The sequence below is a fragment of the Doryrhamphus excisus genome, linkage group LG8 (genome assembly GCF_037039965.1).
Source record: "Doryrhamphus excisus strain RoL-2023G ecotype Guam linkage group LG8, RoL_Dexc_Guam_v1.1, whole genome shotgun sequence".
NCBI lineage: Eukaryota > Metazoa > Chordata > Actinopteri > Syngnathiformes > Syngnathidae > Doryrhamphus > Doryrhamphus excisus.
In genome coordinates, this window is record NC_136364.1 from 5090802 (window position 1) to 5107861 (window position 17060).

Consider the following 17060-nt stretch of genomic DNA (forward strand, 5'->3'; position numbering starts at 1 on the left):
ATAAATAATAAATAATAAATAATAAATAATAAATAATAAATAATAAATAATAAATAATAAATAATAAATAATAAATAATAAATAATAAATAATAAATAATAAATACTTTAGCTTTTATTAAATAATAAATAATTTAGATTTCATTAAATAAGAAATAAGAAATAATAAAATATAATAATAATAATAGTAATAATAATTTTATTAAAACAATTGCAATTATGACAATTATTTTGTTTATCTTGTTATCTTTTTAAATTTAAAATAAATTATAAATTAATAATTAAAGATTCTTTTAATGTATTCAAATGATACTCTTTGAATTTTTTTTTCCACAAAAAATGTCATAATGTAATAATTTTAAATAAATTTTAATTTAATAATGAAAGATTCCTTTAATGTATTCAAATGATCCTCTTTGAATAATATTTTTTTCACAAAAAAGTCATAATGTAATAATTTAAAATAAATCATAATTTAATAATTAAAGATTCCTTTAACGTATTCAAATGATCCTCTTTGAATAATATTTTTTCCACAAAATAATGTCATAATGTAATAATTTAAAATAAATTATAATTTAATAATTAAAGATTCATTTAATGTATTCAAATGATACTCTTTCAATATTTTTTTTCCACAAAAAATTTCATAATGTAAGAATTTTAAATAAATGATAATTTAATAATTAAAGATTCTTTTAATGTATTTAAATAATCAAAAGAAATAATAAAATATAATAATAATAAAAGTAGTTATCAATTATGCAACTATCACAATTATGTTATCTTTTTAATTTAAAATAAATTATAATTTAATAATTAAAGATTCCTTTAATGTATTCAAATGATATTATCTAATAATATTTTTTCCACAAAAAAATGTAATAATGTAATTATTTAAAAGAAATTATAATTTAATAATTAAAGATTCCTTTAATGTATTAAAAAAATATATGATTAGCTTTTCTGTTCCATCTTGAGTAAATGTGTTCTTGCAGGATTGTGCTCAGTGCTTCCTGGATGTGAAGGACAAGGACATTAAACATGCCTTGGCTGGGCTCTTTGTGGAAATTTTAGTTCCTGTCGCTGCGGTAAAAGCTCACATTACGATATTACCGCAAGTTATTACTAAACTGAGTTTCTGCGGTCATGTTTTCAACAAGCGTTGTTCCCGTGCAGGCAGTGAAGAATGAGGTGAACGTCCCCTGCTTGAGGAACTTTGTGGACAGCTTATACGACTCAACACTCGACCTGTCCGCCAGAAAAAAGCACTCTCTGGTGAGCTAACAGCTGCAAGTGTAACAGATAGTTGGCTGACTTTTAAGAATTTTAAGATGTGTAGCAAAGCCTACTTTTTTGGACAAACTGTCCTACTTGAAGTGTTTGGAAGTTTGTTTGTTTTTTTTTGGGGTGCAAACAAGGTCTCTTTAAAGCAGGGGTCTCAAACTCAATTTACTTGGGGGCCACTGGAGCTAGGGTCTGGGTGAGACTGGGCCGCATTAGGTTTTCAAAAAAAAAAAACGCATTTATTAAAAATAGAAAAATGAAAAAACTTTGCTTTGGTTCCAATTTTCTACAAGAAAAGCTCTGATAAAACATTCCACTGTTCTCAAATATCTTAATTTTTATTTTTCTACACAAAATAAGATGAAAAATAAACAAATCAAGAATAAAGAAAATCAATCAATCAGTAATAAATAAATATAATAATAATAATAATAAAAACTTAAGAAAGCACATATAGTTGGTGGGTAGACAAATGATTTTTTTCAGATTAAAATGAACAAAGCATTATTAGAGCCCTGTAGACATGACAAAACACGACTATAGTCACATTTATACTCTTTTTATTTACAACATATTGCGCAACTGCAGGGTCTTGAGACACATGCTAACTCGCAAACTAGAGAGCTAGCCACCTAAACGGTAGCCTTCAAGTTATTTCCTTTCAACTTAAATAGCCAAAAACTTACCACTTCCACACGGATAGGGAGGATACTATTAACAGTTATTTAACCTTTAACATGAACATGAATCAAACGTAATCATTTTTTCTGGGACCCTTTGAGACCCCTGCTTGATGCATTCAGTGCTTAAAGATTATTTGTTGACCCCCCCCTCCCCAAACAGGCTTTTTACCCGCTGGTGACGTGCCTACTGTGTGTCAGCCAGAAGCAGTTCTTCCTCAACAGGTGGCACATCTTCCTCAACAACTGCCTCTCAAATCTGAAGGTAACTCCATTCAGTTCTTCCCCATACTGTTCCCACACTGTTGGAGGCCAAGAATTGTCCAAAATGTTTGAGTAAAATGAAGCATCAATGGTAATGGTAATGGTAATTGTAATGGTAATGGTAATGGTAATGGTAATGGTAATGGTAATGGTAATGGTAATGGTAATGGTAATGGTAATGGTAATGGTGATGGTTTCATTTCATTAGAACATTCATCAGATTCCAATTGAGTGCATCCCATAATCAGTTCCCAGTTCCACATGTCCAAAAGGAGTAGGAAGAAGCAAAGCTTATTAAATCCTACCCCTCCATCTGGTACTTTTACAATCAGTAACTGTTACATTTGTTCACTTCCTGCTTTCCTAATATGGTTTAAGGTTTTTTTTGTTATTTTTTTTATAATTTATTTTATTATTTTTTTATTTATTAATTTTTATTTTAATTTTTTTTGTCATGTACCGAAGTACAAAGTGATATGACCATACAATGACATAATGGGTGTTTTTTATTTTATTTTATTTTATTTTATTTTATTTTATTTTATTTTATTTTATTTTATTTTATTTTATTTTATTTTATTTTATTTTATTTTATTTTATTTTATTTTAGTTTAGTTTAGTTTAGTTTAGTTTAGTTTAGTTTAGTTTAGTTTAGTTTAGTTTAGTTTAGTTTAGTTTAGTTTAGTTTAGTTTAGTCCCGTACCAAAGTACTCGGTGATATGAACATCCAATGACATAATGGGTACCATAGTAACTGTCAATATAGTGAAAGAACATTTGTTCACTTCCTGCTTTCCTAATATGGTTTAAGTTGTTGTTGTTTTTTTAATTTTATTTGTTTATTTTTATGGATTTTTGCAGCATAATTCTTTATCATAATAATAATAATAATAGTATTTTAATAATTTTTGTTGTTGTATTTCACGTTATTATTATTATTATTATTCACAGTAGTAATGTTAATTATGTTATTATTTCTAATAATGCGATGTAATAATGTGACATTCTAATAATAAACTGTTACATTTGTTCACTTCCTGCTTTCCTAATAAAAAAGTTTTTTTTTTATTTTTTATTTTTATTATGTAATTTATTTTTTATGGATAATTCTTCATCAATAATAATAATAGTATTTTTAATAATTTTTGTTATTGTATTTCATGTTATTATTATTATTATTCACAGTAGTAGTGTTAGTTATGTTATTATTTCTAATAATAATCATAACACTAATCACTGTAATGAAAAGGTAATTGCTTGTATGATTATTGTCAATTATAATGGAAATAAAAATATGGATTCTTCACTAACAAGTTATGCCGTTATGTTGCAGAGTCGAGACCCTAAGATGGCTCGCGTTGCACTGGAGTCTCTGTATCGCCTGCTGTGGGTTTACATGATCAGGATCAAGTGTGAGAGCAACACCACAACCCAAGGGTGAGTATTAAAACTCTTATTATCACGGTTATTATTTTATTATTTTACCACTTCTGCATTTTTTTATGCTGTTTTTGTCCTCGTTTTTCCCCATGCTCAGTCGCCTCAACACCATCGTAACAACACTTTTCCCAAAAGGATCTCGTAGCGTTGTTCCGAGAGACATGCCTCTTAACATCTTTGTTAAAATTATACAGTTTATTGCACAGGTAAACAACGCAGCATAGATGAAGTTATTTTTCATTTTAATATCATTTTAAATATGAATTTCATTACAGGAAAGACTTGATTTTGCCATGAAAGAAATAATATTTGATCTTCTGTGTGTCGGCAAACCCGCCAAAGCCTTCAGTCTTAATCCAGAGGTACACAACTAATTGTTATGTGGAGAAAAAGTACAAAAAGTACAACTTCAAAGTACATTACGTATCTTGCACAGAGAATGAACATCGGTTTGAGAGCATTCCTGGTCGTCGCCGATAAACTTCAGCAGAAGGACGGCGAGCCTCCGATGCCCAACACGGGTTGTACTCTACCCTCGGGGAACACGCTACGAGTGAAGAAGACGTACCTGAGTAAAACACTGACAGACGAGGAGGCTAAAGTCATCGGTGAGTTAGTCCAAATCGAACCCAGGAATGATCATAGTACTTAATACTCTGAATTTAAGTTAATGCTTTTCTGCTCTACAGGGATGTCCCAGTATTACTATCATGTGAGGAAAGCTATGGACAACATACTGAGGTACCTGGATAAGGAGGTGGGACGCTGCATGATGATGACCAACGCTCAGATGCTGAACAAGGAGCCCGAGGACATGATCACGTATGTTCAAGATATGCTATAAATATTTGGCCGCCGCAGTTCACATGATTATTGACTTATGATATTATTTGTATTTGCAGCGGTGAAAGGAAACCCAAGATCGACTTGTTCAGGACGTGCCTCGCCGCCATCCCTCGCATGCTGCCGGACGGCATGTCCAAGACCGAGCTTATAGATCTGCTGTCACGGTGAGATGGTGTTTTGGGGTTTTTATGTTACAACACGGTCATTGTTGAAAATGCTACGTTTTTGCTACATAAATACTGTATTTAGCACAAAGCACACATTGTGCAACTACTACTTCTACTACTACCGGGTACTCCAAACACATTACTTCAACAACTTGTCGCAAAGCATGCTGGGAAGTTGGAGTCTCTCCCAACATGTTGTAAGTGGTTGCTCTAAGTGCATGTTTAGAGTTAATAGAGTGTTTATTATTATTTATTATTGTTTATTATTATTTATTATTATTTATTATTATTTATTATTATTTATTATTATTTATTATCATTTATTATTATTTATTATTATTTATTATTATTTATTATTATTTATTATTTATTGTTATTTATTATTATTCATTATTTATTATTATTCATTATTAAATGTTTGCCCTGTCCATTTATTTACTTATGATTTATTATGATGTATTATTGTTTATTATTATTTATTATGTATGATTATTTCTTATTATGTATTATTATTATTTATTATTAAGTGTTTGCCCTGTCCGTTTATTTACTTATGCTTTATTATTATTTATTATTGTTTATTATTATTTATTATGTATTATTATTTCTTGCTATGTATTATTATTATTTATTATTATTTATTATTAAGTGTTTGCACTGTCCATTTATTTACTTATTTATTATTGTTTATTATTGTTTATTATTTATTTATTATTATTTATTATTAGTTTATTATTAAGTGTTTGCCCTGTCCATTTATTTACTTATGTAATGTTTATTTATTTGAGTGATATGCAGCATTAGCATGCTAATGTAACAAATTCAGGTTGTATTCTGATTACAATTAATTAGAAGATTGTCGAATGAGACGAAAAAATTAAATTTGGTGCAAATCTGGATAAATGGTCACTTTTCAGATTCACAAGAGCATAAATGGTACAATCCACCCAATACAAAAATGACACCGTCCATCTTTGCAAAGCGTCCCTGGATGATAACGTGAACCAGGAAGCGAGTCGTTAACGAGCAAAATATCAAACTAAATTATCTTTAAATAAATTGAAGGATGCAGAGGCTACTTTGAATCATTTAGAGAATTAAACACGCTGAACCCAATCCTATGCAGGTATCTTTTTCATAATGAAGTCACTTCATTTTCAGAATAAAACCAATGCATAAAACTAATGCATAAGGCTAATTTTATTTTATTTTATTTTATTTTGTCTGTGACCCAGGACTGGATACGTGGAGGAAAATGGATTTTATTTTATTTTATTTTATTTTATTTTATTTTATTTTTTTTTTTAATTTTTTTTATTTTATTAAATTTGAATTTAATTTAAATAAAAAATATAAATACATTAATTAATTTAATTTTAATTAAAAAATATAAATAATTTTAATTTAATTTAATTTAATTTAATTTAATTTAATTTAATTTAATTTAATTTAATTTAATTTAATTTAATTTAATTTAATTTAATTTAATTTAATTTAATTTAATTTAATTTAATTTAATTTAATTTAATTTTTAAAAAAACCTTTAACTGTATTTTGGAAAGCAGGAAGTGAACAAATGTAACAGTTACTGATTGTAAAAGTACCAGGTGGAGGGGTAGGATTTAATAAGCTTTGCTTCTTCCTACTCCTTTTGGACATGTGGAACTGGGAACTGATTATGAGATGCACTCAATTGGAATCTGATGCATGTTCAAATGAAATTAAACCATTACCAAAATGGCCGCCCGGGCCGCACTTTGGTCACCCCTGACATAAGCTTCTTTCTCTTACAGCTTGACGATCCACATGGACGACGAGCTCCGTCTCATAGCTCAGAACTCCTTACAAAGCCTGCTGGTGGATTTCTCCGACTGGCGCGACGACGTTCTGTTCGGATTCATCAACTTCGTGTTACGTGAGGTCCAAGACGCCCATCAGGGGCTGTTGGACGCTTCGCTCAAACTCCTGCTGCAACTGCTCTCTCAGTGGAAAGTCACTGTGGCAGCCGTGGGGAAGAACTGTGATGTCACTAAGGTACGTACACAACGTCGTCATCATGGATTCAGCTGGTCTTCCTGATACGGATTTTTCGTTTTTTGTTTCACAGCTGCTCCAGACAAAGATGGTCCCAGAACGAGGACCCCACGCTGCTGTTCTTCATGCCGTGGAAGGTCTGGCCCTCATGCTGCTTTGCTCCTGTCAGCTCAGCACACGGAGACTCGCTCTCGTCATCCTCAAGGAGATCCGCAGCCTTTTTTCCGTCATCGGGCAATCCGAGGTAAAGATGGAGAAAAGATGATGCATGGTTGTCGGTTTTAGCTAATCATGTTGTCCTTTCTTGTCTCCAGGATGATGATAAACCAATGATTGAGGTCATGGACCAACTCAGTCCGGTGATACTGCAGAACTTGGTCAACGTTGCTGTCTCTGACACAGTAAGTGAGATGCTTAAATCAATAAATATTAAAAAGCAACAAAAATATTTCTTTATTGACTTTTTGTTTAGCCGCTGCAGGCTAACATGTCCGCCGGCCACCACAACGTGGACCTTCAGTGGCTCGTGGAGTGGAACGCTCGTCTCGTGAACAGTCACTACGATATCCGTAGCCCCTCCCACGTTTGGATCTTGGCGCAGTCGGTGAAAGACCCGTGGGTGCTGTGCATGTACGGTTTTCTTCGACAAGACCACCTACCCAAGCACTGCCCCGCTGCCCTCAGCTACGCGTGGCCCTACGCCTTCACCCGGATGCAGACGCTCATGCCCGTGGTGGACCCCAAGTAAGCGTGCTTCAAATGGTTTAATTTCATTTGAACATGCATCAGATTCCAATTGAGTGCATCCCATAATCAGTTCCCAGTTCCACATGTCCAAAAGGAGTAGGAAGAAGCAAAGCTTATTAAATCATACCCCTCCATCTGGTACTTTTACAATCACTAACTGTTACATTTGTTCACTTCCTGCTTTCATAATATAGTTTAAGTTTTTTTTATAGTTTTTTTGTTTTTTGTTTTTAATTTATTTTATTATTTATTTATTTAAAAGTTAATTTTTTTTTGTCCCGTACCAAAGTAGGAGGTGATATGACCATACAATAACAAAATGGGTACCATAGTAACTGTCATAGTATATATATATATATATATATATATATATATATATATATATATATATATATATACAGTGATATGTATATTTAATTTAAAAAAAAATTAAAAAATATATAATTTTTTATTGTATTTATTCATTTATTTTAATTTTTGATTTTAAATTTTTTTTATTTTTATTTTTTTTTGTCACGTACCGAACAACATCCAATGTGACCATCCAATGACATAATGGGTACCATAGTAATTGTCAATATAGTGATATATATATTAAATGTATTTTATTAATTTTTATTTTATTTATTCATTTATTAAAAAAAAAAAAATTTAATAAGAATAACCGAAGTACGTGGTGATATGACCATACAATGACAAAATGGGTACCATAGTAACTGTCAATATAGTGATATGTATATTTAATTTATTTGAATAATTTTTTATTTTTTTATTCGTTTATTTTATTTTTTGATTTTTTGATTTTTTTTATTTTTGTCACGTACCGAACTACGAGGTGATATGGCCATACAATGACATAATGGGTACCATAGTCACTGTCAATATAGTGATATGTATATTTAATTTATTTTATTAATTTTAATTGTATTTATTCATTTATTTATTTATTTTTATTATATTTTTTTTTTTATTATTATTTTTTTGTCCCGTACCGAAGTAGGAGGTGATATGAGCATACAATGACATAATGATACCATAGTAAATGTCAATATAGTGATATGTATATTTAATTTATTTTATTAATTTTTATTTTATTTATTCATTCATTTAAATTTTTATTCATTTATTTATTTTTAAAATGTCATTCCATAGTTTGATTCCACATACTGAAATGCTATGGCTTTTTAACGTAGTCCTAGCATAGAAGTGTTTCAAATGTACTTCTTCCCTGAGATCATATTTCTCTTCTCTTGTAGCGAAGTATTATTTTTATTTTTATTTTTATTTTTATTTTTATTTTTATTTTTATTTTTATTTTTATTTTTATTTTTATTTTTATTTTTATTTTTATTTTTATTTTTATTTTTATTTTTATTTTTATTTTTATTTTTATTTTTATTTTTATTTTTATTTTTATTTTTATTTTTATTTTTATTTTTATTTTTATTTTTATTTTTATCTTTATTTTAGATCATATTTCATATTGGATGACATTTTTAGCTAATTGCTTATTTTTAGCCTTATGCATTATTTTAGCTGTTTGAAGATGAACTATATCAGCAAGTTGAAGTATTTGTGATAATGTATCCAATTTCTGCATGTATATGTATTACAATGCAGATATGAGCTCCGCATTGCATATCAGATCTATGAATACATTCCTCTGCTATTATTATTATTTCCAGTAATCCGGTCAATGCAAAAAAAACCAGCACGTCCGGCAGCACCGACAATTACGTGACCCTGTGGAGGAACTACTTGATCCTTTGCTTTGCTGTAGCCAAGCCCAGCGTCATGAGCCACGGACACCTGAGAGCGTCGACATCTGAGATCACCACAGCCACGCCCGACACCGCGGTCGGCTACGATAACAAGGTAGCAGCGTCCTCGGTATCAGGAGTAGCGTATCAAATTACTCAGGATCAGTTACATGGCTGCCGATAACGATTTTTTTCCATCACCCTTAGCCGATGGCCGATTTTGCTTGGGCCGATATTTGTGGCCGATACTGCTTTTGATCCCTCATTTATATGAAAAAATGACCATGATAACAAATATTACAGGTCTCATGTTTAAACAAATATTTATTGAAATGTAAACACTAGGGATCGACTGATATGATTTTTGGGGGCTGATGCCGATACCGATTTTTTTCCATCACCTTTAGCCGATGGCCGATTTTGTAACAGGCCGATATTTGTGGCCGATACTGCTTTTGATCCCTCAATTTATATGAAAAAATGACCATGATAACAAATATTACAGATCTCATGTTTAAACAAATATTTATTGAAATGTAAACACTAGGGATCGACCGATATGGTTTTTTTGGGGCCGATGCCGATACCGTTTTTTTTTCCATCACCCTTAGCCGATGGCCGATTTTGCTTGGGACGATGTTTGTGACCGATACTGCTTTTGATTCCTAAATTTACATGAAAAAATGACCATGATAACAAATATTACAGGTCTCATGTTTAAACAAATATTTATTGAAATGTAAACACTAGGGATCGACTGATATGGTTTTTTTGGGGCCGATACCGATTTTTTTCCCATCACCCTTAGCCGACGGCCAATTTTGCTTTGGCCGATATTTGTGGCCGATACTGCTTTTGATCCCTCAATTTATATGAAAATATGACCATGATAACAAATATTCCAGGTCTCATGTTTAAACAAATATTTATTGAAATGTAAACACTAGGGATCGACCGATATGGTTTTTTTGGGGCCGATGCCGATTTTTTTTCCATCACCCTTAGCCGATGGCCGATTTTGCTTGGGACGATATTTGTGACCGATACTGCTTTTGATCCCTCAATTTACATGAAAAGATGACCATGATAACAAATATTCCAGGTCTCATGTTTAAACAAATATTTATTGAAATGTAAACACTAGGGATCGACCGATATGGTTTTTTGGGGCCGATGCAGATACCGTTTTTTTTTCCATCACACTTAGCCGATGGCCGATTTTGTAACGGGCCGATATTTCTGGCCGATACTGCTTTTGATCCCTCAATTTATATGAAAAAATGACCATGATAACAAATATTACAGGTCTCATGTTTAAACAAATATTTATTGAAATGTAAACACTAGGGATCGACCGATATGATTTTTGGGGGCTGATGCCGATACCGATTTTTTTCCATCACCTTTAGCCGATGGCCGATTTTGTAACAGGCCGATATTTGTGGCCTATACTGCTTTTGATCCCTCAATTTATATGAAAAAATGACCATGATAACAAATATTCCAGGTCTCATGTTTAAACAAATATTTATTGAAATGTAAACACTAGGGATCGACCGATATGGTTTTTTGGGGGCTGATGCCGATACCGATTTTTTTTCCATCACCCTTAGCTGATGGCCGATTTTGGTTGGGCCGATATTTGTGGCCGATACTGCTTTTGATCCCTCAATTTACATGAAAAAATGACCATGATAACAAATATTTATTGAAATGTAAACACTAGGGATCGACCGATATTTTTTTTTTTGCGGCCGATACCGATTTTTTTCCCATCACCTTTAGCCGATGGCCAATTTTGCTTTGGCCGATATTTGTGGCCGATACTGCTTTTGATCCCTCAATTTATATGAAAATATGACCATGATAACAAATATTACAGGTCTCATGTTTAAACAAATATTTATTGAAATGTAAACACTAGGGATCGACCGATATGGTTTTTTTGGGGCCGATGCCGATACCGATTTTTTTCCATCACCCTTAGCCGATGGCTGATTTTGCTTGGGCCGATATTTGTGGCCGATACTGCTTTTGATCCCTCAATTTATATGAAAAAATGACCATGATAACAAATATTCCAGGTCTCATGTTTAAACAAATATTTATTGAAATGTAAACACTAGGGATCGACTGATATGATTTTTGGGGGCTGATGCCGATACCGATTTTTTTCCATCACCTTTAGCCGATGGCCGATTTTGTAACAGGCCGATATTTGTGGCCTATACTGCTTTTGATCCCTCAATTTATATGAAAAAATGACCATGATAACAAATATTCCAGGTCTCATGTTTAAACAAATATTTATTGAAATGTAAACACTAGGGATCGACCGATATGGTTTTTTGGGGGCTGATGCCGATACCGATTTTTTTTCCATCACCCTTAGCTGATGGCCGATTTTGGTTGGGCCGATATTTGTGGCCGATACTGCTTTTGATCCCTCAATTTACATGAAAAAATGACCATGATAACAAATATTTATTGAAATGTAAACACTAGGGATCGACCGATATTTTTTTTTTGCGGCCGATACCGATTTTTTTCCCATCACCTTTAGCCGATGGCCAATTTTGCTTTGGCCGATATTTGTGGCCGATACTGCTTTTGATCCCTCAATTTATATGAAAATATGACCATGATAACAAATATTACAGGTCTCATGTTTAAACAAATATTTATTGAAATGTAAACACTAGGGATCGACCGATATGGTTTTTTTGGGGCCGATGCTGATTTTTTTTCCATCACCCTAAGCTGATGGCCGATTTTGCTTGGGACGATATTTGTGACCGATACTGCTTTTGATCCCTCAATTTATATGAAAAGATGACCATGATAACAAATATTACAGGTCTCATGTTTAAACAAATATTTATTGAAATGTAAACACTAGGGATCGACCGATATGGTTTTTTTGGGGCCGATGCAGATATCGATTTTTTTCCATCACCCTCCCCCAGCGCGGATGGCAGCACTTCCTGAACTGGTTCCTCTGTACTCAGGCAAACAAAGTTCTTACGTTTGTGTACGTAATGCTGTTGTTTGATGCCCCAGGTCGTCGCGGGCTGCCCTTCTGTTGCTTGGCTCCTGAAGCAACTGGTTCCACACATGAGGGCGGAGAGCGTGGAGCTGACGGAATCATTAGTTCTGGGTTTCGGTCGCACCAATTCCCTGGTCTTCAGGTATTTCACACAGAAGCGGTGAACTCCGGGAATCGGAGCGCAATCCATTGCTGTTTTTGAAATTAAATGAAAGCACACTGACCTGTATTGGTGTGGATTTAAATGTGGGGCAAAGAGGATTACTGTGACGTTTCCTTGTTATTTATTGTAGCGACTAAATGATTTCCTAAAAATAACATTTCAGGTTAAATGCTTTTTGCAATTATAAACATTAGATTAGATTCCACTTTATTGTTATTGCTCATGTCACTGGTACGGGGCAACAAAATGCACTTAGCATCCAACCAGAAGTGACAATTAATAAATACCTTATTAGTAAATAAATGAAGAAATAGTATGCATAACTTCATTTATTTTTATGATTTAAAGTGTCTTAAGTTGTATGTAAACTATGTTTTTAAGTTAATCTTACTTAATATAATAGTTCAATTTCATCAAAACATATTAGTTAAAAGTACTCAAAATGGAACAAAATGTTAAATGAACTTAATTAAATTATTAGAACTTTTTTATGCATAACTTCATTTATTTATGTACTTTGAACATTCAGATTTAAAGTGTCTTAAGTTGTATGTAAACTATGTTTTTAAGTTAATCTTACGTAATATAATAGTTCAATTTCATCAAAACATATTCGTTAAAAGTACTTAAAATAGAACAAAATGTTAAATGAACTTAATTAAGTTATTAGAACTTTTTTAAGAACTTTGAGTATGCATAACTTCATTTATTGAAGTACTTTGAACATTCGGATTTAAAGTGTTTTAAGTTGTATGTAAACTATGTTTTTAAGGAAGAGGGGGCAATGGGGGCAGAGTTCAAAAAGGAGACAGCTGTTGGATTGTAGTTATCAGATGTATTGGTGTTATTGATTGACACAGTGACTGCTGATTGACATGATGTCTTTGTGGACTCAGGGAACTTGTGGAGGAACTTCATCCACTCATGAAAGAGGCACTGGAAAGGAGACCAGAGGTTGGTTGTTGTCATTTTAACAATATAATTTATTTTAATTATAAATAATATAATAAAACTAGAAAATTCCCGTGGAAATTTTGATGGACTTGCCACCTGAACCTCGGGCCCGGTGTGCCAACGGCTACCGTGCTAGCACCTAGCAAGAACGCCTCAAGTACCGAAAAGGTTGATGCAGTCCCATAGTGTCCCCACATCATGCCATGTGTCTTTTTGCCTTTAGACATGAGTAAATTAGCTTAAATGCTAACATGCTAACGGCTGACATGCTGGCACCTAGCAAGACAGCCTCAGGTCCCGAACAGTTTGGGGCAGTCACATAGTGTCCCCACATCATTGCCACGTGTGTATTTGCCTTTACACATGAGTAAATTAGCTAAAATGCTAACATGCTAACAGTCATCATGCTAGCACCTAGCAAGAGAGCCTCAAGTTTAGAAAGTGCCAAGGTTGTCGTATAACCTCCCTACATCATGCCATGTGTGTATTTGCCTTTAGACATGAGTAAATTAGCTAAAATGCTAACATGCTAACAGCTATCATGCTAGCACCTAGCAAGAGGGCCTCAAGTTTAGAAAGAACCAAAGTTGTCCTATAACATCCCTACATCATGCCATGTGTGTATTTGCCTTTGCACATGATAAAATTAGCTTAAATGCTAACATGCTAACGGCTACCATGCTTTGCAGCTGTCTATGGGGCTTGCTACTGAGCAAGCCATAATAACTAAACAGGAATAACAATATGGGCTTGCAAGTCCATAATAAATAAAATAAATAAAATAAATAAAATAAATAAAATAAATAAAATAAATAAAATAAATAAAATAAATAAAATACATAAAATACATAAAATACATAAAATAAATAAAATAATTTTTTTATTTTTTTAAATTTTATTTATAAATTATAATTTTTTACTTACTATTGTCCACATTGACATGATTCTCTTATGTCGTTATGTATTATTATGTATTGTTATGTATTATTATGTTTAATGATCGTTTGTATAGAACAAGAAGCGGCGTGAGCGTCGGGACCTCCTGCGACTTCAATTGTTGCGCATCTTTGAGCTACTTGCTGACGCCGGCGTCATCAGCGACAGGTTAGTGCATCCATCGGAATGTTTTATACCCGAGAACCGAAACCGACTCAAGCGTATGTGTTTTTAGTACAAACGGTGCTCTTGAACGCGACACCCTCGCCCTTGGCGCTCTCTTCCTGGAGTACGTGGATCTGACCCGGATGCTTCTGGAAGCCGAGAATGATAAAGATGCGGAGATTCTGAAGGATATCCGAGCTCACTTCAGCGCCATGGTAGCCAACCTCATCCAGTGTGTACCAGGTAGTCTAAAAATACTATTATATTCTACTATTCTACTTCTATATTCTACTATTCATAAAAAACACATTATAATTGATCGGAAATTTCAACTTTAGTATTTACGTAAGTGTTAAGTGTGTGACTTTTTTTTTTTTAATGTAAGCTCCTGAATTGTTTATTACAAACAATATTACGATAATAAACCACAAACGTAATACAAATCTGCAACTTTGAATGTAATAATCCCGCAAATAATAAATAATAAATTTCCCACAAACGTAATACAATTTGCCCACTGCAAACACTGGAAATTATTACATATGGGAAAGTGTTAGATAACATAATTGTGATAATTGCAATTGTTTTAATCAAATTATTATTATTATTTTTATTATTATTAAATTACTATTATTATTATTATTATTATTATTATATTTTATTATTTATTTTGGTTATTTGAATGTAATAATCCCGCAAATATAATAAATTTCCCACAAACGTAATAAAATTTGCCCACTGCAAACACTGGAAATTATTACATATGTGGGAAAGTGTTAAAAAAGATAACATAATGGTGATAATTGCAATTGTTTTAATCAAATTATTATTATTATTATTATTATTATTATTATTATTATTATTATTATTATTATTATTATTATTATTATTATTATTATTATTATTATTATTATTATTATTATTATTATTATTATTATTATTATTATTTCTTTTGGTTATTTGAATGTAATAATCCCGCAAATATAATAAATTTCCCTCAAACGTAATAAAATTTGCCCACTGCAAACACTGGAAATTATTACATATGTGGGAAAGTGTTAAAAAAGATAACATAATTGTGATAATTGCAATTGTTTTAATCTTATTATTATTATTATTATTATTATTATTATTATTATTATTATTATTATTATTATTATTATTATTATTATTATTATTATTATTATTTCTTTTGGTTATTTGAATGTAATAATCCCGCAAATGTAATAAATTTCCTGCAAACGTAATAAAATTTGCCCACTGCAAACGTGATACTGAATTTCCTGCAAATGTAATAGTTATTACATTTATTATACATATTATACATTTATTATACAATTTATATATACAATTATTACATTTTGTTTGTGGGCGTACATGTGCGTTTTAGTTAGAGTATATTATTGTATGTGTGATTTTGTGTCTATATGGGGAAGAAATAATCAAAAGAAATAATAAAATATAATAATAATAATAATAATAATAGTAATAATAATTTTATTAAAACAATTGCAATTATCACAATTATGTTATCTTTTTATTTAAAATAAATTATAATTTAATAATTAAAGATTCCTTTAATGTATTCAAATGATAAGTTTTGAATAATATTTTTTCCACAAAAAATTTTAATAATGTAATAATTTAAAATAAATTATAATTTAATAATGAAAGATTCCTTTAATGTATTCAAATGATACTTTTTGAATAATATTTATTTCCACAAAAATGTAATAATGTAACAATTTAAAATGAATTATAATTTAATAATGAAAGATTCCTTTAATGTATTCAAATGATACTCTTTGAATAATATTTTTTCCACAAAAAATGTAATAATCAAAAATAAATTATAATTTAATAATTAAAGATTCCTTTAATGTCTTCAAATGATATTCTTTGAATAATATTTTTTCCACAAAAAAATGTAATAATGTAATAATTTAAAATAAATTATAATTTAATAATGAAAGATTCCTTTAATGTATTCAAATGATACTTTTTGAATAATATTTTTTCCACAAAAAAATTTATAATGTAATAATTTAAAATATTTATAATTTAATAATTAAAGATTCCTTTAATGTCTTCAAATGATATTCTTTGAATAATATTTTTTCCACAAAAAAATTTAATAATGTAATAATTTAAAATAAATTATAATTTAATAATGAAAGATTCCTTTAATGTATTCAAATGATACTTTTTGAATAATATTTTTTCCACAAAAAAATTTATAATGTAATAATTTAAAATATTTATAATTTAATAATTAAAGATTCCTTTAATGTCTTCAAATGATATTCTTTGAATAATATTTTTTCCACAAAAAAATTTAATAATGTAATAATTTAAAATAAATTATAATTTAATAATGAAAGATTCCTTTAATGTATTCAAATGATACTTTTTGAATAACATTTTTTCCACAAAAAAATATAATAATGTAATAATTTAAAATAAATTATAATTTAATAATTAAAGATCCCTTTAGTGTCTTCAAATGATATTCTTTGAATAATATTTTTTCCACAAAAAAATGTAATAATGTAATAATTTAAAATAAATTATA

At 30.6% G+C, this 17060-nt stretch overlaps 1 protein-coding gene across 2 annotated transcripts in view; it reads left to right on the forward strand.

The window, feature by feature from the left end:
• LOC131134128 (protein furry homolog) overlaps positions 1 to 17060 on the forward strand; it is an 84333-nt gene that overhangs the window by 24257 nt on the left and 43016 nt on the right. For both annotated transcript variants that reach the window (XM_058079020.2, XM_058079024.2), the window contains exons 9-26: positions 998 to 1090; positions 1179 to 1277; positions 2130 to 2231; positions 3564 to 3667; positions 3768 to 3876; positions 3946 to 4032; positions 4107 to 4278; positions 4360 to 4492; positions 4573 to 4680; positions 6477 to 6717; positions 6791 to 6961; positions 7032 to 7118; positions 7190 to 7461; positions 9150 to 9339; positions 12285 to 12412; positions 13330 to 13387; positions 14400 to 14491; positions 14559 to 14731. In XM_058079020.2, the coding sequence (XP_057935003.2) occupies positions 998 to 1090; positions 1179 to 1277; positions 2130 to 2231; positions 3564 to 3667; positions 3768 to 3876; positions 3946 to 4032; positions 4107 to 4278; positions 4360 to 4492; positions 4573 to 4680; positions 6477 to 6717; positions 6791 to 6961; positions 7032 to 7118; positions 7190 to 7461; positions 9150 to 9339; positions 12285 to 12412; positions 13330 to 13387; positions 14400 to 14491; positions 14559 to 14731 (2419 nt within the window). The remainder of the gene's footprint in view (positions 1 to 997; positions 1091 to 1178; positions 1278 to 2129; positions 2232 to 3563; positions 3668 to 3767; positions 3877 to 3945; positions 4033 to 4106; positions 4279 to 4359; positions 4493 to 4572; positions 4681 to 6476; positions 6718 to 6790; positions 6962 to 7031; positions 7119 to 7189; positions 7462 to 9149; positions 9340 to 12284; positions 12413 to 13329; positions 13388 to 14399; positions 14492 to 14558; positions 14732 to 17060) is intronic.